This window comes from Protopterus annectens, chromosome 2.part1 (assembly GCF_019279795.1).
Source record: "Protopterus annectens isolate FY-2018-M chromosome 2.part1, PAN1.0, whole genome shotgun sequence".
In the NCBI taxonomy this organism is placed as follows: domain Eukaryota; kingdom Metazoa; phylum Chordata; order Ceratodontiformes; family Protopteridae; genus Protopterus; species Protopterus annectens.
The window spans coordinates 1,911,813,967-1,911,839,861 of NC_056729.1; the positions used below are offsets into that span (position 1 = coordinate 1,911,813,967).

The 25,895-nt window shown below is 41.5% G+C and overlaps 1 protein-coding gene across 2 annotated transcripts in view; it reads right to left on the reverse strand.

The window, feature by feature from the left end:
* The window catches only part of LOC122794810 (IgGFc-binding protein-like), a 159,056-nt gene that overhangs the window by 76,204 nt on the left and 56,957 nt on the right, over positions 1 to 25,895 (reverse strand). For both annotated transcript variants that reach the window (XM_044063421.1, XM_044063420.1), the window contains one exon: positions 3,840 to 3,943. In XM_044063421.1, the coding sequence (XP_043919356.1) occupies positions 3,840 to 3,891 (52 nt within the window). In that variant the 5' untranslated portion in view covers positions 3,892 to 3,943. The remainder of the gene's footprint in view (positions 1 to 3,839; positions 3,944 to 25,895) is intronic.

Consider the following 25,895-nt stretch of genomic DNA (forward strand, 5'->3'; position numbering starts at 1 on the left):
CTGGAACGTGTTATTACTAGTACATTTTTACAAAGCCTAGTTCATGCAGTATTTTTCTGCTTGCAGAATGTGGAGGCCCTGCACATCTTATTCTAACATTAAAAGAAGAAAGTAAAATGTGAGCAACGGTGCTCGTTCTAAAATTATCTGTTATGCTTTATTTTATAATTGTGAGGTTCCAAGGCCCTGCACATCTTATTCTAGCATTAAAAGAAGAAAGTAAAATGTGAGCAATGGTGCTCTTCTTCTAAAACTATTTGTTATGTTTTATTTTATAATTGTGAGGTTCCAAGGCCCTGCACATCTTATTCTAGCATTAAAAGAAGAAAGTAAAATGTGAGCAATGGTGCTCTTGTTCTAAAATTATCTGTTATGCTTTATTTTATAATTGTGAGGTTCCAAAGTGATACACTAGACAAAGAAACAGGAAGAGCCAAATAAGAATTTCAAAAAGAGTTTAATAAACTCCATTCAAAAAAAAACTTGAGCAGTTTAGTTACTGTGCATGCCTTGAAGTTTCATAATTCAAATGATAATGCTTTATAGTTTTGTGTAGTGGGAGCCCATTGTTTAAAACTATGTTGAGATAAAGTTTGCGTTAAAGAAACTGGAAATAAAAATTAATTTTAAATATCAGACTTTATTTACTAAAGATATACAGTTAGACATATACTGGCAATATTTGATATATTTGAAATATAGGAATGTGGGAGCAATGCTAGGCAAGTGATCACGAGGTGCATATGTTGCACCTTTATGTAGACACATTTAAAAGTTCATGCCTGCCTTTTCAAGTACTTAATAATGCTTACCTCCCAAACTGAGTGGTTCTGTTCATGATTATTCTATTGTAAATTCCTGTCTACCTAAACAATCATCACAACTAGCCCTAAAGGTAACCTGTAGTGATGAATTATTCCATAGATGGGGATAGGCTGAGCTTGGAACCCATCACTCCAGTTATCATCATCATCATCATTACCACTTTTCCCATTTTTCTACACGGGGATGGGGTATTGCATCAACTGTCACCATCTGTCTCACTTCAATGCCACTTTCATACTTTTTTCTATAATCATGCCTGACTGTCACAGGTCTTCTCTCACACAAACCATCCATCTCTTTGCTGGATGCCCTTAGTTCCTCTTGCCTTCTTCCAATCTGTCCCAAATCATCTTCACCAGATTGTCTTCAGCTTTCCTGTATGTGTGTCCAAAACACTGTAATCTGTTCTATTTGACTTTATCTGCAATTGGAGCTGCAAAGGCTTCTGTTGTGATGTCCTCATTTATGTGTCTATCACACAGTGTGTATCCTACCACCCATCTCTGCCACTTCATCTAGATCACCTACACGTTCCTCACCTGCTCTGCTTCACTGTCCAGATTTCTATTCCATACAGTAGTACTGTGTAGTCACATTAATATTTTGTGCACCTTACTTTTCAGCTTCTTTGACATTCTTTTGTTACACATTACCCCAACACTCTCTGCCAGTTGGCAGCAGCCTCTCTGATTCTAGCTTTGACCTCCTCATTCAGACTTCCCTTCTACTTAACAACCCCTCCCAGATACTTGAAGCTTTTAACCTGTTCAACAATTTTCTCTTCTGTCTCAGTTCTCAGCTTCTTCTGATTTCCAATTGCTGACATTACAACTATCTTATCTGTACTCATTTGCATTCCATGTGCCTTCAGTTTTACATTTCATTGCCCTATCATACACTAAAGTTCTTATTCAGAGCCTGCCTGTGATGACACATCTTCTGCATACAGTAATTTTGTTGATATGTCCCCTCCAGCATGTTTGCTAATGTAGTCCATCACCAGTATGAACAGTGGTGGGCTCAGAGTTGAACCTTGATGTACACCCACTCCCAATGGAAACCCCTCTGTGAGAGTGAATACTGTTCATAGTTGACTCATTAGGTCCTTGTACATTGCCTGCACTAATTCCACCAATGTTTCTGGGATTTTGAGCCACCTCAGTACTGTCCAAATCAACTTTATTAGGACCTTGTCATATGCTGTCTCCAGGTCTAGGAATGCCCAGGTGGACTCTTTACTCATCTCTAGCTTCTTCTCAACTATCTGTCTCACTGCAAACATCAGATCATTTCTGCTGCATCTTGACCTGAATCCAAACTGCCCATCTCCCATCTTACATTCTACTACTCTGTTTATCTGTATGTCAGTCACCATCTCCAGAACCTTCGTGCAATGTGACAGGTGTTTGATGCCTCTCTGCTGCCCACATTTGCGGATGCCCCCTTTGTTCTTGCACACTGGCATGACTATGCTTATTCTCTAGTCATCTGGGATACGCCTTTCTCTCCACACTGCTATGAGTACCCTCAGGAGCCATTTCTCCCCTATCATACCAAGCATATTTATCTTATCTGCTGTGACCTCATCTAAGCCTGCTGCGTTCTCCCACTTCATTTTCTTTAGTGCTATTCTTACTACTTCTAAGGTGGGCTCTTCTTCTTCTCTCACTGTAGGCTGTGTCTGGGGCAGTACAGCTTCTGTGCAGTATTCTCCATTCAAAAATGTCTGGAAATACTCCTTCCATCTTCCTTTGATGTCCCATGGACCAGTGAGCAGGTTGCTGCTGGCATTACTTACGAAGGGTGTCTGACTATCTTCTTTATCTTTCTGTCTTTGCCTTGCAACCTGATATAGTTTCTTTGTGCCACCCATTGAGTCACTTTCCAGAATACGATAGAGGGCCTCTGATGCCCTTTTCTTTGCTATTGCAACTCCTTTCTTAGCTTCTTTATTAGCCAATCAGTATTCCTTCCTAGCCTGGTCGGTCTTTTCCATCTACTACTTTTTCCTGCACTTCTTCTTTCTTTGATGACTTCCTGGTCACAAAGGAACTTTATCTTATTTCTGTAGCCAGTCGTCACAACATAGAGAAACTAGTACTGGACATAATGCCAGCCTATAACTTCAGATCTACAGTTGTATTAAATTAATGCTAGGTTATAATTTTATCTCACGTAAATTAAAGTATGCACTTTTAGAATAGTGGATTGTAGTCTTTATTTTAGAAACTACCCACAGTGATGGTGCTGTGGTAGCGTTGTCGCCTCACAGTAAGATGCTGTCTGGTTCGATTCTCAGCTAGAGCCTCTTCTGCGTGGAGACGTACATGAATGGGCATACCTTCGTAGAAGGTTGTGCGTCAGGGCTGGTAACTCGGCACATAAAAATCAACTACCAATCGTTCCGCTGTGGCGACCCCTAACCAGGAAAAGCTGAAAGACACAACAAAAAGTCTTTATTTTAGAAACTACTGTATTTTGAGTCTATGTATATTATGTTACAACTCATCAACATTAATGCAGTCTTGCTTTAGATAATCGAATATTACAATTGAAATAGTTTACTATGGAATGAAAGAAATCTATTATCTGTTCAGCGGTACACTAAAGCATTTTTCAAAATACACTATAATATGAGAAAGAATGAATTTGGATAATGTTGAAGGGAAATCTGTGTATGTGTGTATGTGTTGGGGGAGCCATGACTTAGACAGCCTGTAGATTATAAAATTATATAAAGACACACATGATGAGAAGGTTAACGGTAGCTTACTATGCTCAACATTTTGCAAAATTTTACCTAGACAGATTTGGCAGATGAGGAGGAACCAGAAATTGATCACAATAACAGTAATAGCTATCATGAAATGTTATTTTTAAGAGAAAAATTGGGAGTAATATAAACATTAAAATTTGTCAAAAATCACAATTTTTAATAGCAGTGTTTTCTACGGCCATCTTTTGTAAACTGTTTTTGAACTGTATAGAATATAACACACCAGATAATCCCTTACCTTCATGAAGCTGTGATGTAAGAAGACATATCAGTGCTATGATGTAATTCATGGTTCACCCCTGCAGTTGTCTCACTGTCTGTTCTCTTTTTCTTTTAAAGCAACTAAAAATGGAACATTCGGATAATAGTTAATCAACTTGCCTTAGTATGTACATATACCTCAGTAAACTTAATTGCATCATAGCAGATCCAATGGACACAGACTACATTTCAAACTCATTACTTATGTTTTTCTTTTTGTGAAAAAGATCACCTTTGGGGACAACAGGAACATAAGCATTCTAACCTTCACTTTACAAAAAATACTGATAATGTTTTAAAAATGTTTAACTCACATTCTGAGATTATTATTGTTATAGTTAGAGTACTAAAACTGTATAAGAAGTTGGTGCAAAATGTCAAACTTGTAAGACCAAAGTGAGGAAGTAAATTTTTTTTATCCAAGAGCAGCAGACTTCTAAGTCATTGAACATGTTTTCAGATTACTTCAACAATTTTTGTCATGGTTTTGGTTGTCCTTGCCATAATGACCAAACCCATCTGAATCATAAATCAATGAAACTCCAAAATGTGCGTCAGCGTGGGTGCTGCAAGGAAGGTACCTCTTTTGGCTATTTTTCTGTTCAATGACTTTTCCTTTTATATATGTTATTTAGCACCCTATGCATCAAGTAAAATCCATTTGGCAAGAACATGTGCAATTGTGTTTTCTATATCAGCTTGAATATCATAGCCAGTCAGAGCAATTGATTAATTTTGAAGAAAAAGCATGCATCTGGTGCAGAGGTAGGACATCTCTCTACATTATAGGAGACATGGATTTGTGATGAAATATGAAAGGGAGCTGCAACCACTAACAATAGTTTGTGAAGGATAAGTAACACCTGACATCAAATGTGGTGTTGCATTGGCACCGTTGGCGTTTGTATCCCATGACTGCCAACCAAGTTTGAAGGACAAGTGGTGCAACTAGCTTCAAAGGGCAAAATAAAAGCAAGAAAATGTGCAACATCTCATTCAAACCCAGTTTATAAAGTATACTCAGACTACCAGTGTATAAAGGGAATCACATAAATAATAGCAGACATTCTGATAAAGGATATGAAGAGGGACTTAAAGCTGCAGTGAAACAAAGTGGAGTGGAGATGTGATATACATGTTAATTAAATGGATGACTTGAAATAGTTTCCAAGGATGGAAGATATGTTATGGAATGAATACAGAGAATGCAATCAGAGCATATAAGGAAGTATATGCAGGCAATTCATGTATATAAGCTGAAGGCACCTATGTATTATCCATGTCACCATCCATACATACAAACAAAAGGACCTTACAGCTGTAATGTCAGGTCACTCAGAAATGGACATGTTTTTGAAAAGAAATGACAGTGACACCAGTAGGAAAGGGGTTTATCACCTACAGGCATGTAATAGACAGGCAAGTGTTGTATGTTTATGTGAATAATACATGGAAATTAAATAACAAAACTACATAAGTGACCAATGTCAAGATTGAGCAGATGACATGTTAGTAGCCCTGTTTTGTCACTGATAATTTGCAAACATGTCTGATATACAAATACTGGGCATGCTCACATACAATTACTATGAACAGTAATAGAACAGCAATTCAGTGGCAGTAACACAATATAAAGTATAGTGCCAATCACATTTCCTGATGGTCTTTATGAATTCCATACAGTAAGACATGTTTATGAAATCACAGTCCTGCCATTAAGCCGTATATTGTGACAGAAACAATGGCAGTATTAAACACATGTCTGGAGGATAACATTGAATACAGACCATAATTATCTTTTGAATAGGTAAAACATATGAACAAGGAATGATCTAAAAACATTTGTATCATTTCCTTTTAGAATTCAGGCCCAATAAGAGACAAATGCATTGTAATCGTGGGCCCAACAGACATACGCATATTGGTCATGCAAGAACACCACAGAAGTGAGTACAGCACTATTTTACCATATAAGGTGTATTGACTGCCTACCTGGTATGAAAATGCAGCCCATGTGAGTGTGGGTAAGCACTGTAGTCTGACACATTTCTCTGACTGACAGCTGTTACCAGATTCAAACCCCTGCCTATTATACAAGGTGGTCCCCAGACCACTGTATTGACTGCATGTGCCAAATAAAATAGCTAAAAAATCTGTCACAAATAACTTCATTAAAAGAGTTTGTCAACACAGGAGGTTAGGATATAATATGAACAATCAGATTTAGTAAGAATGCCAGCATGTAGCTACACCTTACTGTCCACACAGCACTGAGCTTTATAATATGACTGATTGTTTTACAAGAAAGCTGAATCCATCATGTAGGAAACACACTGTCCCAAAATTGAACATCAGTTTGTGTAGGTGCGATATAAATGCCAACACTCAATGCACATGCTACAGGAAAATTCAGAGCATGACATGCCCTGAAATAACATGTAATCACAACCTGTGATGACATATCAATGTCCAACATAAAAGAAGATAAAATAATGAGATACAATGGCATTTATATAATGTTAGAACATTCATATAATGTTGCACCTGTCAGGAATTGAACAGAAAGCCATGTGACTTTACTGACTACTGGCATCTGGATGCATCACAAGTTCCACAGTGGAAATCTTACAACTAGTACAACAATCCACCTATGCTACATTATTACATCATCTGTATGTGTGGTATACAATCTCTGAGATGAAAGGGATCATGCAGGTCTGTCACAAAGTAAATGGGCATATTATCACCGTGGTGCATGACAGTCATCCATTACAGTATAAAGCCCAGCAATGGCAACAAGCAATGAATGCAGAGGTCGAACACGAGCATCTGACTGAAGACAATACATACAATTTTACACTAAATGCACAACAGTAGAAATGTCACTATAAGTGTGATAAATTGTACATAGTTATGTGAAGGCACTACATCATGTAATTTCTTCAAGGGACTTGTGTGTCTGTGGTTGCTGTAGTGCAGGCAGCATGTTGCCTCATTCTCCCATGGCAGAAGATAATACTTTCTACACATGTTACGTAAGGAACATGGAAGCAAATGTCGTCATCATTTCTCTGAATAAAATCATTGGTATGTGACAAAACTGTCATAAATTTTAGTAAGAGGGACCAACAACTATATGTGTACAAAGCCTACATGCTTGACAACAGTGGTAATGATATGTACGGTCACAGTAACACTGACACAACATAGTCTAAGAAGTAATGAGTGTATTTCAAATAACTACTGATGATCACAAACTAAACATCATTGCCTGAATCCCAAGTGCAACATGACCATTTTAAGGTACAACTGAGACAGTGCACAGTTAAATGGATGACATCACCTCTGTTTAGTAGCTGGATGTTTATGCTAAAAGTCTTCAAAGTACACAACATACGCTGTACAGCTACCCACCATATAAGTCTTTGCAGACTAATGAAAGCACTATGATGGTGAAGGACACACCCACACTCCGAGTCCTACATCCTACATATGTAGTTACACAATGCATAATGCACACTATTAAAGTCTCACAACACAGTAGAATGTGACTCCAAATGTGACATACTGCAGGTATGTTAGCAGTATATAATCATTGTGTGGACATATTTTCCCTGGTAATATTAGCATTACCTCTTGTCATAGAGTGCCATGTCCAATTCAATACCATAATTAGAAGGCTACATAAAGGTCATTGGCAGGTGGCCAATGGTAAATGACAATAATAACAACTGATACACTGGTGAAGCAGTGATGCAATCAAACCACTTACCAATCTACTTACAATATGTATACAGGACATTATCAGCAACCCGTGCCAAATTAATGCAATTGAGACATGCAGCATCTGTGAAGGAATGATCTCAACAGTGTATTGTCAAGCAGGGGTATCTGGCAACAGTAATGTTACAGCCAGTCAGGGCTTGTAAACATTGTCAATACATATATGTGTAAAACAGTTATGACTATGAGCAGTCATACTTACAGATGTTAAGCACTGATGTAGTCAAACATCCTACATTTCCATTTATAATTTACTGAGAATAGTGTCAGACATGGTGGCACTACAGGAGATATCTGACATTTAGATAGCTTCAATTCACTTGCAAATTGACTTTATCAGTGTGTTGAACTAAGTTTGTAGGCAGACAAACAGTATGTGTAGCTATACCCTTCACCCAATGAAGTTGTGGATATGAAACGTGGGCTTTGGAAATGCTGTAGTCACCTTGGATTTGAATGGGCATATGCTTACCTATTAGCAAAGAACTTCACAGATGCACACCACACACACCACACACACACACACACACACACACACACACACACACACACACACACACACACACACACACACATTTATCTAGTTTACCCAATCTAGAGAAAACTAATACTCACAAGCACCACAGAAAAATTGAGACTGATGGGAAAGGTTACACTTTTGTCAGGATGACATCATATGTGTGTTTCATGTAGGATGTATACATGGAAGTTCTTATAAGGGAGCTGTGCAACCATTTAAATGCATCATCTGCAGGGGAAATGGAGACAGCACCAAGAATTAAACCCTTACATACAAGTTGTCCATGGTGGGTATCCGACCCTCATAAATGTGTTGAAGAATGGATGTTATTGTAAAAACAGGGACAAAGGAGTTGTGAAAACACTTAATTGCATTATTCTCAGGGGAAATGGATGCACCACAAAGTTATACACACAGTTGCACACACACACACACACACACACACACACACACACACACACACACACACACACACACACACACACACACACACACACACACACACACACACACACATGTCTTCTATGCTGAGTATTGAACTTCCTACCACCTTGGTGACACATTCTTATAGGTTCATAGGTTCATACTAGGCTATCTGCCCGAGGGCATTTATAAGCCTAGCCCATAGTTTTGTGGCTTACACCACCCCTTTAGTTTGGAGAAACTATGCCCATTATTTTGCTGTGCCTCTGTCGAGCAGTGACACTGAGGTAACCCCTGGGGTGTATCTGCGATCTCCCATCCATTGGTCAAGATTCCTCTTGAACAAGGCCAGCGAGGTGCTCTGCCTCACATAAACCGGGATTTTGTTCCACAGCATAGGGAGTCTTTGGGTGATGAATCTATCCCTCCAGCACGTCCTATTAATAACCGTGTCGAGGTTTAAGTCTCCCGCCCTTGTGGCTCTGAGGGATCTAGATTTTTTGAGATGAAGCATGTTCATCAAATCTGGGCTTGACATGGCCTTGTATATCAGGCATAGGTCACCTCTGAGCAAGCGGTAAGCAACTGAATATAACTGGAGTTCTTTCAGTCGGGCAGCATAAGACAGATTTTTGAGACCCTTTATCCTTTTGGTGAGGAACTTTTGTGGCCTCTCCAGCTGCTGCAAGTGTCGGGTCAGATACATTCCGAATGGGGCATTGTACTCGATCATTGGTCTGATGAGTGATGAGTATAGGGAGACTATGACTTCCCTTGATCTAGATGTGAATCCCTTCATGATAAGGTGGGCAATGTAGAAGGTCTTCCTAACTACTTTAGCAATATGAGTGTCGAATGAAAGGCTACTGTCAACCTGGGTTCCCAGGTCCCTAATAACTTCTTCTGTGTTCAGGCGATTGCCACCTATATGGTAGCTAGGGGTAACCTTATTTTTCCCGAAGGGTATGACTATGCATTTCTTGGCATTTAACTTTAGGCCATGGCTCTGGCACCAGTTATCCATTTCTGTGAGACCCTTCTGAAGGATATCTGTGTCGGATGTGTTTTCAACTACGGCGCCCAGTTTGCAGTCATCTGCAAACTTTGTCAGCCATAACCCTCCTGTGTTTGCTTGTACTTCAGAAAAGTAGATGCCAAACAAGAGTGGGCCCAGGACTGAGCCCTGTGGGACACCACTTGTGACAGGATTTGAGTCTGACATGGCGCCAGCAACTCTGACCCTGTGGGTTCTGTCACTCAGCCAGTTTGCAACCCATCTTGTAATGTATGGGTTTACATTTAAGTTGATGAGTTTTTCAATGATACCCGAGTGAGGTATTGTATCAAAAGGCTTCGCCAGGTCTAGGTAGGCTGTATGGACTGCCTTTCCCTCGTCAATGGCCTTGGTGACTGTTTCGAAAAAGTCAACCAAGTTTAGAAGGCATGATCTGCCTTTGACAAAGCCAAACTGGGTTGGATCCAAAGTCTGCAAGTTCCCTATGTCTTTATTTATGAGATCCATTATGATCCTCTCCATGGCTTTGCAGATAAGGCTTGTCAAGCTAATGGGACGGTAATTTCCAGGGTCGGTGGAGGCACCGCCTTTGTGGAGTGGGACCACAGTCGCTGTGCGCCACTCCCTGGGTACATATCCGGAGGTGAGACTAAGATTAAACAGCTGTTCTATGAAGAAATCTGCTAGTAGTAAGCACCAGAGGAGAAGTCTGACTCTCCTGGGACAGATTGCATTTTTGTCAGGATTTTCAGTGTAAATGGATATACCACCAAGTAATACTCACATTCTCACACACAGACATACACAGCCCCACACACACATACATACACACACACACACACACACACACACACACACACACACACACACACACACACACACACACACACACACCTTTCATGTAGGGGATTGCAGCTCCTAACTATCTTGGTTACACAATCTAGACAGACATCTGCTAGTTGCAAGTGCCACAGGAGAAGACACATAATATGTATGTGAATTAGATATTTGAAAATTTGTAAAAAAAATCAGTGCTTTGGAGAGATAGTATTATGCATCACATGCCTTAAAACAAATGAATATGTATGCACAGAGCAATGCAACATCACTATGATTATCACATGTAATTAAATGATTTTATAATGAAATGTAGATATCCTTACTGTACATTGTGTTACTGCTAGGGACATTGACATATTCCACATAATGGGATGACATATACATTGCCTGTTGCACATCACTGGATTATCAATCAAATATTGAAGTGACATCATGTTGTATGACTGCACACTTGTGCTGCCTCATAATTGCACTATGTGCATTGCAAGACAAATATGCAAGTTGTACATAACAGAGTTCACTGCAGAATGACAGTGATTAATTTGTTTGAGAAGAGGTTAACCAAGCTGGCAACATAGTACAACTATAAAAACTGTAGAGTAAACATATTACTTCAAAAATGAATTTTATGAGTTAACATAATTGAAAACTCAATCATCTTTAGGCAATGTAATACAGACATACAAACATTGTGCAACAGAAAATTATAATTCTTTGATCTCCTGTTTTTTCATTGTACTCTTTGAGTGCAGTGTCACCAAGCTGAATTATGCTGTTGCTGATGGAAAATTGTTAGTGCATGAGTAATCATATCCTGATGTTTTGAACTTACAGTAGTAGTCATTAGCACTCTATGTTTCTCTGTGCCAACTTCCATGCAAAGATGTTTACAGGACAGCATTCATCATTCATAACAGGTAACAGGCAAATTAGTGTAGCAGAAGGATAATGATGTGTTGAGTAAAGGGGTTTAGCTATAATTTCAGACACAGTAGTTAGACTAAACATCATGAAACATGTTGTAATACATACGTATTGAAACAATTTCAGAATGCCAGGAAATAATTTATAGTGTTATCGTAGCACAATAATTAGAAATTCATATTTGTGAAAGCTATTTGGAGACAGTTGTCAATAAACATGAATGTATGTATTTATCTTCATTGCCCTATTGACCACTGTAATCCATACATCCAACTCTTCATCTTATTTAAATTTAGAGTAAGCTGAATAAACATAGCTTCGCATAGCATTGTAAAGTGAGACAGAGTAATGTGGACTAAGGTAATCAAATTCAAAGATATTGCCACAAGCATTGTACTTCTGTTTAGCCTTAGCTGCACTTACTGCCCTATACCAAACATTGTGCAAATGCAAAAGTGGAAGAATAACAATACAGAAGGGAGAAGATACATCTTCTGGGTGACATGGAGGCAGGGACAAAGTGAATTAACAATGAAGTAGGATAATGGTGGCTTGCAAAAATATGTAGCCCTCAGGTATACCTGAAGTACTGAACCAAAATACTCATTAATACTTAACTGCAAATCAGACATCTCATGTGGTGCTTGTGAGTATTACAGTGCTCTTTACATAATGTAAACTAGATAGGTAGATGGCTCAATACCTGTCATGGAAAACCTGTGTGTGTGTGTGCATGTGTGTGCATGTGCGTGTGTGATGTTTCTTACTCCATCCACTTCCTCAGAAAGGATGCATTTAAATGTGCACACAACTCATTTCTAATAAGTTATGGAAACATCCTGCATGAAACATACTGACGAGATCATTCTTACAAAAGTACAATACCCTGCCTAAGATTTAGACATTCTCCTGTGGTGCTTGTGACTAATACAGTGCTCTATGGATTGTGTGACTAGCTAGGTAGGAGGTTTAACATGACAGAATTATGTGTGTTTGTATGCATGTGAGGTTGCTTACACTCAGGTAAGCTTGTGCCCATTCAACCTATACTCTGGATATATTTTATTTAGACCAAATTCTCTTATTCTAGCCATATTTAAAATATGTCCCTATGTTTGGGTATTTTTCCTTCTATTGCTATAGGTTCATAGGTTCAAACTAGGCTATCTGCCATGGGGCATTTATAAGCCTAGCCCGATTGTGTTTGGCTTACGCCACCCCTTGATTTGAGTATACTGTGCCCTTTTTAAAGTTTAGTTTACTGAGCCTCTGTCTAATAGTAACACAGAAGTAATCCCCAGGACAAACCTATGATCCCCCATCCACTCATCAAGATTCTTCTTGAAGAGTGTCAGTGAGGTGCTCTGCCTAACATGAATTGGAATTCTATTCCAGAGCGAAGGGAGCCTCTGGGTTATGAATCTGTCCCTCCAGCATGTTCTATTTATTTCTGTGCTGAGGTTCAAGTCCCTCGAGCGCGTGGCTCTAAGGGATTTATATTTACTGAGGTGGAGCATGTCCATTAATTCTGGGTGGGACATAGCTTTATATATCAGGTATCGATCACCACAAAGTAGGCAGTATGCAACTGCGTAGAGCTGGAGGATTTGTCCAGATTTCTTGCATTAAGAGTTTGAGAGATACACAGAGTTATGTTCATCTAATACAAGTTTATCCTTCAACATGTAAGGGCAGTGCCATGTCCACTCTATCATTTATGTGGTTTATCTTAGGTTTCAGAGACAAACATCATGCTATTGTTAAGGTGGAGCAGATGAACAGGACAAGCACAAACTGATGGTAACCAAATTCAAGTTCCTACAAACCATCCAAACCTGATATGGTTTGACATCCAGGGAAGATCAACTAGGAAAAAAAGAGACTGTAATGTGACCACATCACTAGTTCTAGCACCAAGTCACTAATCATCACACGCTGCTGGAACACAATATCCATCATGCCCGTGCATGTGGGTAGAGAATGAAAACACCTGAGAAAACCTGAAACCCTGCATACTACACTGGAGTTTCCTACCAAGATCAACAGACTCCCCGCCAAACAAAATGTTGAAATCACAAAGAATCAGCCAAAAAGGTGAAGAAAATAAAAATGAGATGAGAAAAACCCACTCCCGAAGGAACATCCTTACATTACCAGGTGAATGGTTAACAATATACACTGAAGTTTTGCTCCTGCTGCCGTAACATATTCAAATGAGTTAGAGGGTGCAGCTGTAACCTCCTACACGGTAAGAATGCAAGAAACTGGCTGACACTCTACCAGGCCTTCCTAAACTAGAACTCTGCAAAGCTGAAAACCCTGGTGATGCAATGGCCTCAAGAGTAAGCCTGCATCTTCAGTATCAAAAGCCAGGTTACTGTTGGAAGTAGGTGTAATAAAACAGCACAGTTGCTCCTGACTGACCTGGCATTAAAACACAATATCATTTAAGGAGATGCAGGAGGATAGATCAGCATTACCTGCCTCAGATTAAAAGAGAAGTCTGTAGTTATATGTCAAAGAAAAGTGTCACAAGAAACAAGAGCATACTTTTCCCCACAGCAAGTACCAACCACAACTGGAGTATGACCATTTTCACACCTTTAAATATCCTGATGATGATGGAGATACGCAGATACCCTATGCTTCCTGCCAGTGCCCAAACCCCTGCAGGTGGAAATAACACCAGAAGGAAGTGGACACAAAACAAATGGTCATAAGTTGAGCAATATGTTTCAGTTGTAAGAGAAATATGCCTGTTTTGCTGCTGATTCTGGTTATAGATATATATTTATACGTATGTGTATATGTATGTATACGTGTATGTATATATGTGTATATGCTCTTACATGCATATTTGCTTGAATGTATATTTGGAAACTTAAACATTTATATACTCTTATTCAGTTGTGAAATATTTTGCAATACTCTACCAGGTTCTTATATACTCTCATTGCATATTTTGTACACTTGTATTTCCAACCAAAAGGGGGAATATCTTCTTATCATATACTAACAGCTGTAAAGTCTACAATCTGTATGTTACTACTCTGTAATGTCTCTTTTGTAAAGTTTTCTTCTGTCTTTAAATTTATGGAGTTTTTCTCCCCAGGACTGAGCTGAAAATGGACACTTGTTGTCCAGTTGGACTATCCTTCCAAACAAATGTTAAATAAAATTTTATATATATATATATATATATATATATATATATATATATATATATATATATATATATATATATATATATATATTTATATATATTATCTATATATCTATATATAGATATATATGTGTGTGTGTGTGTGTGTCCATGTCTGTGTGTGTAGTGTTTTGTGCCAAAATTGTCTTTGGTTGACATCTGTTTAGTCAACTGCATTTGGTCAACTAAACTGATGGTTGACAGATGTGTGACATCTCACAGTTCTTGGGGTGTGAATATGTCCTTCCCCTGAGGTTGTGAGATATCAGAATTAGTATATATAATTAGAAGGAAATTAGGGTATGCAGCCTCTCACATGATGGTGCAATGCTGCATGTCCCCTTTGCAGAAAACTTATCACCCGGATTCAGCAAGCCCTGCACGGTGTGCAAGAACAGTGCAGAAGCTCCTGGAGGCAATATGGTCACCGTACGATCCAGAAATAAGCTGCAGGAACATGCACAAACACTCCTGCACTATTCCAACATTGACACAGCTCCTGTATGCAAATTACCCCATTTGCAGGTGAAAACCATGCAAATGAGGTGCATTTGTGATCAAGGAAGCTGTCGGCCAGCTGTGCAGGACTAGTGTAGAGTGCAGAAATGTACTCGGTTAGTTACCAATTACATTTTTGCAATCTACAAAACAGAGCCATGACAGCTCCAAATAAAGTGTGCATATTATGCGGAAACCATGCCAATGGCCAAATATATGGCCATTGGCATGGAAAACAGTTGCAAAAATAAAAAAAAAAAAAACTTTTATTTTTTTTTACCTGATTTCGGCCTTTTAAGCTTAAGGCAGTGGTGAGCAAACTGGATTGGGACGAAAATATAAAAAATAACCTGAAATAACCAAAATCACTATTTTGCCATTATATGCAATGGCAGGCAGAAGACAACATGGCCAGTGTATACTGGTTGCTAAGGGTGGAGGCTCAGTGTGGGACCTGCAACTATGCATTAGCAGGCAATCCTATTCAAATGAGGGGACTGATACTGAATCCCAGATATCCCCTCAATGCTAGTCAACACCCAACAGTGTTAAGTGCAGGAATAGCATGGTTCAAGCCTAAGAGTTAGCTGACATCATGGGAGGGTGTAAGCGGATCGGAGACCTGTGGCTCGGGATTGCCCTGAGCTTAGCAGAGCTAAGCAAGGGTGTGTGTCTGAGGCTGCCTAGCACTCTTTACATTCTCTAAGCGGGTGTGCACGCCATGCACCGGGTTTTAAAGGAAAAAAAAGTAAATCAGGAAATAGCAGCTCTGTGCACATTTGAGCATTGTGTTTGTGTGGTGCACCCCTGGGATTAAACAGGAAGGCAATGGGATGGGAAAATAGCAGTAGAAAGGTAACCAAGGAGAACTAGCATAGTTGACAGGTGAAATGTATCAGAATCAGCCAATTGCACAGGCAGCAGCCCAGCCCAGAACACTACTATAAACTATGCAAACACCTTTCCTTCTGGTTTTTCCCACATACTCTACACCATCATTGTATACAAGTGGGGAAATTTTAACAAACGAAAACAACAAAATGATAGGGGCTGGCTGCAGATGCTATCAACATGTGGAAGAGGCTGAGGGTGGTGAGGATGAGAATGCTGTCAACCAACCCACAGTGAGATGATGGAGAAGATTGTACAGACCCAGGGTAACCTACCAGGGGCTACATTTGCTGGAGATAGTGGAGTGCTATAGGGTTGACAGGGAGCTCCTACAGCAAATTGTTCTGCTGTGATGGTCACGCCTCACACACAAAACCAACAGAGGAGAACCCATCCCAGTGGATACAAAGGTATGTGTAGGCCTAAGAATACTAGCCACAGGTACCTTCCAAAGGCCAACTGGGGATATCATGGGGATCTCACAGGCTTCAGCATTCAGGGTACTCCTGGATGCAATGTCAGCACATGCCTGTGAGCACATATATTTCCACAATACCCGTGAAGCATTGACCAGCAGTATGCATCTCTTCCACCAAATAGCAGAGTACCCTGAGGTAGTGGATGCTATAGACTGCATGCACATACACATCAAAGCACCCCCCCGGTGAGTGGAGTAGGGTCTACATCAACCACAAGGGCTTCCCCTCCATCAACTGACAGGTCATGTGCGATGCCCAGGGCATTATAATGAATGTATGTGCTGGCTGCCCTGGAAGCTATCACAACTCCCACATTTGGCATATGACGCAGCTGTACCAGAGATCTGCCAATGGGGACATCCCTTATGGCCACATAGTGGGGGATGCTGGTTACGCACTGGAGCCATGGCTGATGACACCCATCAGAAATGCACACACACCCGAACAAGAACTCCATAATGAGGCACATGCACAGACCAGAATCATAATAGAGCATGTGTTTGGGATGCTCAAGTCACAGTTCCGGTGCCTGGACATATCTGGTGGATCCTTGCAGTACTCACCAGCTACAAGTACCCAAATTTTCATCGTATGTGCCATGCTACACAATATGATCCTGTGGAAACAGATACAGCAGGAACAGCATGGGGCGGGGCCACACAGCCTGCCACTATTGCCAAGGCCAGCACAGGCACAGAGTGACTCAGAGGAGGAACAACCTGAGCCTGCCACTGTAGGCAAAAGAAGATGTGTCCAGTATGCCTAGGCTTTGGCAAAGAGGCAACACATAGCACATACACTGACACGGTAGGAACCCATGGAATGACATCTCTCTCTGAATCTCACATACAGTAAAAGGGATACCAAACATGACACTACCTATGCTTAACCATGTATAGCAAGTGGGCTATGTGCATCCAACATAGTCAGCCCTCCAGCACAATCCTCAATACTGGCACAGCCACAAGGTAAGTCACTCTCCCCATCAATTGCTGAATGGAGTATTATGTTTTGTTACTGTATCTATGGTATGGATTTGAGCATGCAAGGGAATATGGTGGCTGAATGGGATGCCAGTCGATAGTAGACACCTATAAATGTGTACAGGTGTCAGGTGAGCTCCCCCTCCCACAATCCTATGTAGAAATGTAGTAACATGTATGTGTAGGTATAATAACAGTGGAGCACAGATTACCTGAGCCGGCCAAAGTAGCAGGATAGATTGCAGCACATGTACAATATGCAGAGCTGTGTGTGTTAGGTTGGTGTGTGTTGTATATTGTGTTAGAATGGTCAGCATGTAGGCATGGTGGGTTTTTTCCTGGTGGCCATTGGCCAGTACTGCCGATGACAGGGCCAAGTTCTCACAACTGCAGTGTCAGACACAATGTATCCCAGCAAGACACATTGCAGCAGAAAGCCATAGTAATTGTTTGGATGTAATATCTGTCACCATCTGAAAGATGGACAAGGCATGAATGTGGGCCCAGATATACAAACAGTACACAGGTGGAAGTACCCCAGACAGACAGTGTATAAAATGTTACTGTCAAATGGACACACCTTTGGAATTGTACATACAGGTTAGTAGCACATTAGTTGGGTTTGTAGTATGGAATACCGATGTCGTCTGGCCAAACACTGGCAGACCACAAAGGTCACAGGTATGAAATATTGAGAAACTGTTGATGTCCCTGCACAAGCCAGCATAAGTGGAATGTGCCACATATATCTGTGAGTCAGCTGCAAGTAGCTTCCATAGCACATATGCACCCAGCTGACCCCACCATTACCTACAGGTAGTTCACATGTCTTATGCCTGCTGTTGGGAATGAGTACAATATGACCCCCACCTCCATATGGAAATAGCCACAGAATGCAGCATGCTGAAGAGTTGTCCCATGCAGGTGTGTCCCTAGCTGTAAGCAGCACTCTGCCAGCATCCACATCACTAGATCAATAATGACAGAAACAATTGACCTTAACACCTTGCACACCTACCCTGTCACCCCAGGGAATACAGTGGCTTGCAGCCTGGGACTGTAGGAGTGACACAATGCAACAGCCTGCTACAGATGGTTTGCATCACTAACAAATGCCCTACAGTCCTTTGTCAAAGGCCTGTATCTCACGCATATTGCCAATGTATGTTATGTCATGGACTCCCAAATAACAACATAACACAGTCCATAGAACCCAAATGCAAGGCCATGCCGACAAATCCCAATAACATGTTCACCATGTCCTACTGCATGAACTGTGGACCAACCTCAAAATACTGCTGGGATGAAGTGATAACTATAGGGAACTTATCAGATAATGTTTGCATAATGTTTGGAAGAGGATAGAATATCGGGGGGGGGGGGTAGGAGCATGGATGCCATGGAGTGTGTTAAGTCTGAAACTCAGCTGTGTGCACATACTATCCCTGCCTGCAAACACAGGAATGGGTGGCTGTAAATCACAATGTGAATGGGTAATGACAAGAAATATGACCCATGCCTCTGGGTAATCTGTACAGCTGTGAGGTATGGTCACAGCAGGATACGACCATACTGTCATGCTGATGGATTTACAGGCATGGGATCCTCAGCCACCACTGTACCAAGGTGATGAACCATTTACACAGATCCATCAGCATGTGTCTGCAGCTTCCCCTCCAGAATGGCATGATTGTGCAAGAATATGTAGACTGCAGACCACAATACTGGACACAGCTTCATTCACCCCAGGAAATTACTGCAAGCAAATATGTATACCTGACGGTAGTTGATGACATAAAACATCACAGTGTAAAATAGCACATATGTCTGAATATCTCTGCTAACACCAAAACCATGTAGCAGAAGCAGCACAGACACAATTACCTTCAGTAACCCACTATAATTTGCCCATTTTGACTCCATATTGTCAACTGACCTACAGATATCCTGCAGAAACAGGTTGCTAGCTGTAGGTGTAGAACACAAAAGCCTACACTGGAGTACAACCTACCTGGAATAGATTCACACATTCAATACAGAAGGTCATACTGGGCATGCTCCCACACTTAGAGAATGAACCCCATGTCTGACCACAACAGTGTACTATACATATCTGACAGTCACAAGTATTTGTGCACACACTCCACATTGCACACCAGTCATGCTTTGCACACATATTGGATACAAATACACACATATATCCGAGGACAACACACTATAATAGGCCAAATTTACACATACATAGATGTGTGGATGAGAGTGACAGACAGTGACAAACAGCTTCCCATCATAAGGTCTGTCCCACCCAGCACACATCCAATTGGCTAAAATCACATGATGTATAAATGTCAATCACTGTAGACATTTGCCTCTGATATCCCTCAGCACTATAGTGTCTGTGGTGCTTGTGATAACTGTGTAACATAACTGTACAAGTCATTATTCATCTAGCAGTTGTATACACATACCTGTTAAATTTAAACCTGTGTGTGCCTGAGTGCTGTGTGTCTGCTTCCAGATGAATGGTTTGTGGCCAATGCACACACACTGCACTCCCTATTCCCCTGCTTTGGCAAGCCTGCTGATGTCATTCAGCTTGAAATACACCTTTGGTGAAGAAGTATCCCTATAAGCACTGTGGTGCGTGCTATAACTGCGTAATGCTATAGTGTGATGTACTAGTTAGGTAGGAGTTCTAACCCCAGACATGGCAACTGTAAGACTGTGTGTGTGTGTGTGTGTGTGTGTGTGTGTGTGTGTGTGTGTGTGTGTGTGTGTGTGTGTGTGTGTGTGTGTGTGTGTGTAGGGATCAATGCTTTTGTGGCCATTCACAGTCACTACACTTCCCATTGCCCTACTTTGGCAAGCCTGCTGATGTCAGTCACCTTGAAATACACCTTTGGGGAAAAAGTAGCATAATAAGCTCTTGGCACATCCTATAACTGCATAATGCTGTAGTGTGATGTACTAATTAGGTAGGCATTCTAATCCCATACATGGCAACTGTAAAACTTAGTGTTTGTCTGTGTATGGATCAATACTTTTGAGACCATTCACAGTTACTACAATTTCCATTGCCCTACTTTGGCAGAACCACTGATGCCATTCACTATGAAATACACCTTTGGGAAAGAAGTAGCCCAGTAAGTTCCGTGGCATGTGCTATAATTGTATAATGCTGTAGTGTGATGTACTAGTTAGGTAGGAGTTTTAATCCCAGACATGGCAACTGCAAAATGCTGTGTGTGTGTGTGTGTGTGTGTGTGTGTGTGTGTGTGTGTGTGTGGGGATCAATGCTTTTGTGGCCATTCACAGGCACTAGACACTCCTGAAAATGGAGAATATTGATATCTGTGCAGTAACAGAGACCCGATCCATGGCTCCAGAGAGCAGCCCTGCAATACCAGGTACAGCTCTTACCACACCTGTTGACCACCAAACCAGGATCAAAACACTAAAGGTGGGGGAGTGTCCATATTCACCAAGGATATTCAAACCATCAGGCTACTTGCCCATGACAATGCGTCTGAAATTCTCCCGGTGCAACTAACACTAAATAAGACTGCAATCAAAATTGTATAGCTTGCTACAGATCCCCCATCATGCCCCAGGATTCCCACTACACCTTTTTAAACATACTGGAAAATATTATGATACAACCAAACACACTAATACTGGGTGACTTCAACTACCCTGCCATTAACTGGGAAAACTACTTGTGTGCCAACATCTGTGCCCAATGTTTCTTGAAAGACATAATTCCCAATGCCCTGTATCAAGTAACCCATAGTCCCACCAGGGGCTCCAATATCCTAGACCTTGTCATTACCAACATGGGAAATCAATGCTCCACACCTATGGTCATCCCATCGGTGGTCAGGTATGCCCATAAGCTAATCACCCTTAACATCCACATCCCTCCCCCACACCCTACTAAGGAAACCTCCATAAAACATGTCTCCAAAGCCAACTTCATGCTACACATGTCAGACATGACAATCATCATGACACCCATGCAGACGGGAAATGAAATGTCAACTGCTGAGTCCTACACTAAGGCACTGTACGAGCACATCCACTCGTGCATGAATCGTGCCATCCCAAAGAGAACCAAGACGCTCCCCACCAAGAAAAGGAAACCAATGTGGTGGTCCCCTGCCATAAACAAACTTTACAACAAAAGAAAGAAACTGTTTCAGTAAAGAGGAAATTCCCAGGATGCAAAATACTCCCTTACCAGCCTCAGTAAGAAGTTGAGATCCCTCATAAAATCTTCCAAAGCTAGATATGAAAATAATATAATCAAAGATTCTGAAGACAACTGCAAGCCATTCCATAGCTATGTTAGGAATCTAAATGACATTGCTCAGATCTCTGAGATACAACAGGATGGCCTTATATATACTGATCCCAAGGATATTGCCAATATCTTGGCAGATCTATTCAGTGCCAACTGCAGCCTACTCCCACCCCCTAAAGGGCCCATCTCAATACTGAACAATTTCCAGATTCCAGTAATAATGGCCACACAGGTGAAAACCACATTCTCCAGAGCTACAAAAGCAGCATCCATGGGATCAGACAACATCCCGGGCTGTGTACTACATGAACTACAAAATTAACTGGCACCTCACCTATGTTCCATGTCTAATCATAGCCACACTTCAGGCATTGTGCCCACTGAGTGGTGCACAGCTACAGTTATCCCAGTCCACAAGGGGGGATCCACCTTAGATCCTGGAAACTACCACCCCAGAAGTATGACATGCCTGATCTGCAAGGCCATGGTATGTAAAATCATGGAACTTATAAACAAAGACATTGGCAACCTGCAAACACTGGACCCCACCCAGGTTGGGTTTGTGAAGGGCCAATCATGTCACTTGAACCTGATTAACATCTTTGAATCAGTCTCCAGAGCTGTGGACGAGGGTAAGGTGGTTCACACAGTCTATCCGGACCTCGCCAAGGCCTTCAAATCCATCCTCCAGTCTGGAATCATAGATAAATTTTCTAAGCTGGCCATTAATCCCTAGATCACCTGATGGGTTACCAAATGCCGAACTGACAGAACCCACACTGTAAATGTAGGTGACTCCAAATCCAGCCCCCAAAAAGTGACATTTGGAGTACCTCAGGGTTCAGTCCTGGGACCGCTCTTGTTTGGCATCTACTGCTCTGAAATATAGGCCAAATGCTAAGGTACTCTGGCTAACAAAGGTCACAGATTACTGCAAACTGGGAGCCAATACTGAATCCACAAATGATGTGGATATTCTACTAAAGGGCCTTACAGAAAAAAAATGCTTGGTGCCTGAGCATGGCCTTAAGCTCTGTGATAAGAAATATATAGTTATTCCCTTTGGGAAGGAACATGTACCCATGAAGTACCACATAGGTGGCAGTACACTAAACACCAGATGTGTGATAAGAGACTTAGGGACACAGGTGGACAGTGGTCTCACCTTTGATAACCACATCACCACAACAGTCAGAAAAAACACCTTTGTGGTACACCTCATCACTAAGAGCTTTTCATCCAGAAAAACGGAGGCCATTATCCCACTGTAGTCATCTCTCAGTAGACCCAGTACAGAATACAATGCCCCATTTGGTATGTACCTCACAAGACATCTGCAACAACTAGAAAGGCTGCAGAAATACCACACTAAAAGAATCAGGCCTAAACCAGATGCCCTATGCTGACCATCTGAAAATCATCCAGCTATACTTTGTCACATATCATCTACTCAAAAGTGATCTCTGCTTAACATACAGTGCCATGTCAAACCCAGAGCTGTTGGACATGCTACACTTAAAGAAACCCCAATCCCTGAGAGCCACATGGTCCAAGAATCCAAGCTTTGTAATCACACTGAACAAAACATGCTGGAGGGATGGGTTCCTGAACCCAGAGACTCCCCAGACTCTGGAATAGACTGCCCATACATGTCAAGCAGAGTGCCTCTTTGGCCTTCTTAGGTTCATAGGTAGGTACTAGGCTATCTGCCTGAAGGCATTTATAAGCCTAGCTGGAATGTGTTGGCTTTCACAGCCCCCTTAGATTAGTTCCCTGTAATTCAGTCCAGCAGAGCCATTGAAGTGATCCCCGGGGTAAACTTTCTGTTTCCCATCCACTCATCAAGGTTTCTCTTGAAGAGTGTTAGTGAGGAGCTTTGTCTAATGTAGAGTGGAATCTTGTTCCAGAGCATGAGAAGTCTCTGGGACAGGAATTTATCCCTCCAGCACATCCTATTTATTGTTGTGGTGAAGTTTAGATCCCTAGAGTGTGTGACTCGAGAGGATATGGTTTTCTTTAGGTGGAGCATGTCAATCAATTCCGGGTTGGACATTGCCTTGTATGTCAGGCATATATCACCTCTGAGTAGGTGGTATGCAACTGAGTACAGCTGGAGTTTCTTCAGTTGAGCTGCATAGGGCATCTGCTTGAGGCCAGTGATCCTCTTGGTGAGGTACTTCTATGGTCTTTCCAGCTGTTGCAGGTGTCTTGTAAGGAACATCCCAAATGGGGCATTGTACTGCATGATAGGTCTGATGAGTGATGCATAGAGGGGCACAATGACCTCTTTTGATCTGGATGCAAACCCTTTTGTGATTAGGTGGGCCACATAGAAGGATTTTCTAACTACTTTGGCAATGTGATTATCAAAGGAAAGATTACTATCTACTTGGGTTCCCAGATCCCTTATTATGTCTTCTGTATTTAGGGGGCTCCCACCTATGTGGTAGTTTGTGGGTACTTTGTTATTTCCAAAGGGGGTGACTATGCACTTTTTTGGCATTTAGCTTGAGGCCATGGTTTTGACACCAGGTATCTGTCTCAGTGAGACCCCTTTGGAGGATGTCTGTGCCAGCTGGAGAGTCAATTATAGCTCCTAGTTTGCAGTCATCCGTGAACTTGGTCAGCCATAGACCTCTTGAGCTCGCCTGTACCTCTGGGAAGTATATGTCAAACAGGAGGGGTCCTAGGACTGAGCCCTGGGGAATGCCACTTGTAACCGGTTTAGAGTCAGATCTAGCTCCCACAACTCTTACCATGTGGGTTCTGTACAGAAGCCAGTTGGCAACACATGTGATGATGTTGGGGTTTATGTTCAGGCTGATGAGGTTGTCTATAATACCAGAATGGGGAATGGTGTTGGAGGCTTGTGCGAGGTTTAGGTAGGCTGTGTGGACCACCTTTCCCTCATCTATTGCCTTGGTAACTGGCTCAAAGCATTCCACCAGGTTTAGCAGGCATGATCTGCCCTTAACAAAGCCAAACCGGGTTGGGTCCAGTGTTTGGAGGTTTCGAATTTCTCTGTTAATGAGATCCATGATGATGCACTCCATAGCCTTGTAGACCATGCTAGTCAGGCTTATAGGTTGATAGTACCCTGGGTCTGTTGTGGCTTCACCTTGGTGGAGCGGAATAACCATTGCTGTGCGCCACTCTATGGGTATGTAGCCTGTGGAGAGGCTGAGTTTGAACAGTGTGTTTAGGTGTGGGGTTAGTTCATCTTTGAGCTCATGCAGGATGCAACCGGGGCACTGTCCGATCCCACTGATGATGTGTTTTTGGCTTTGGAGAGGGCTATTTTAACCTGTCTGTGATTTCAGTAGCACTACATTCTTCTGGTATGGTTATGGGCCATTTTGGGGGTGAGAGAGGAGTGAGGTTTGCACTGATCCTGTCTACCAGGATGTCAGCGATATTGGTTGGTTCAGTGTATTTTGTGCCATTCTGCACTAACTCCGAGCAGATCTGAGAATTGCCACTTAGATTCCTGACATAACTAAAGAATGCCGTGTGGTTATCTTTGGAGTACTTGGCAATTTTTCTTTCAAAGCTAGCCTTGGATGATTTTATTGGGGATCATAGTTTCTTGCTGATACTGATCAGGGATGTTTTGCCTTCTTGGGATTTTATTCTTTTCTGTACTAGTTTCTTCCTTCAATTTTATAGCTTGTTTATGGCAGGGGTCTACCAGACTGTTTTCCTTTTCTTGGAGGAGTGAGTCTTAGTTTTGCTTGGGATAGCATGATCCATGCATTCTTGTAGGTGCTCGTAGAGTGCATTAGTAAAGGATTTTGCATCTTGGGCAGCGTTATCCTTTAGCATGGGGGCTTTGAAACTTTCCACCTCAGTCTTAAGTAATGTGAAGTTTGATTTTGAAAAGTTTTTTATGGTGGTTTCTTTGACCGGGGGCAGAATGCAGATATCCAGAGTGATTAGTTCATGGTCAGATCTAACCAGTGAGGGGTTAACCTCTGGTGTGGAACACCAGTCGCCCATGTTGGTGATGACTGGGTCCAATATGTTGGTCACCTCTGGTGGGGGTGTTAACCAGTTGATCCAGGGCATTTGAGTTTATAAATTCTAGAAAATGTTGGACTAGGGAGTTAGTACTTGAGTAGTTCTCCCAGTTAATGTTTGGGTAATTGAAATCACCCAATATCAGAGTGTCTGGTAGG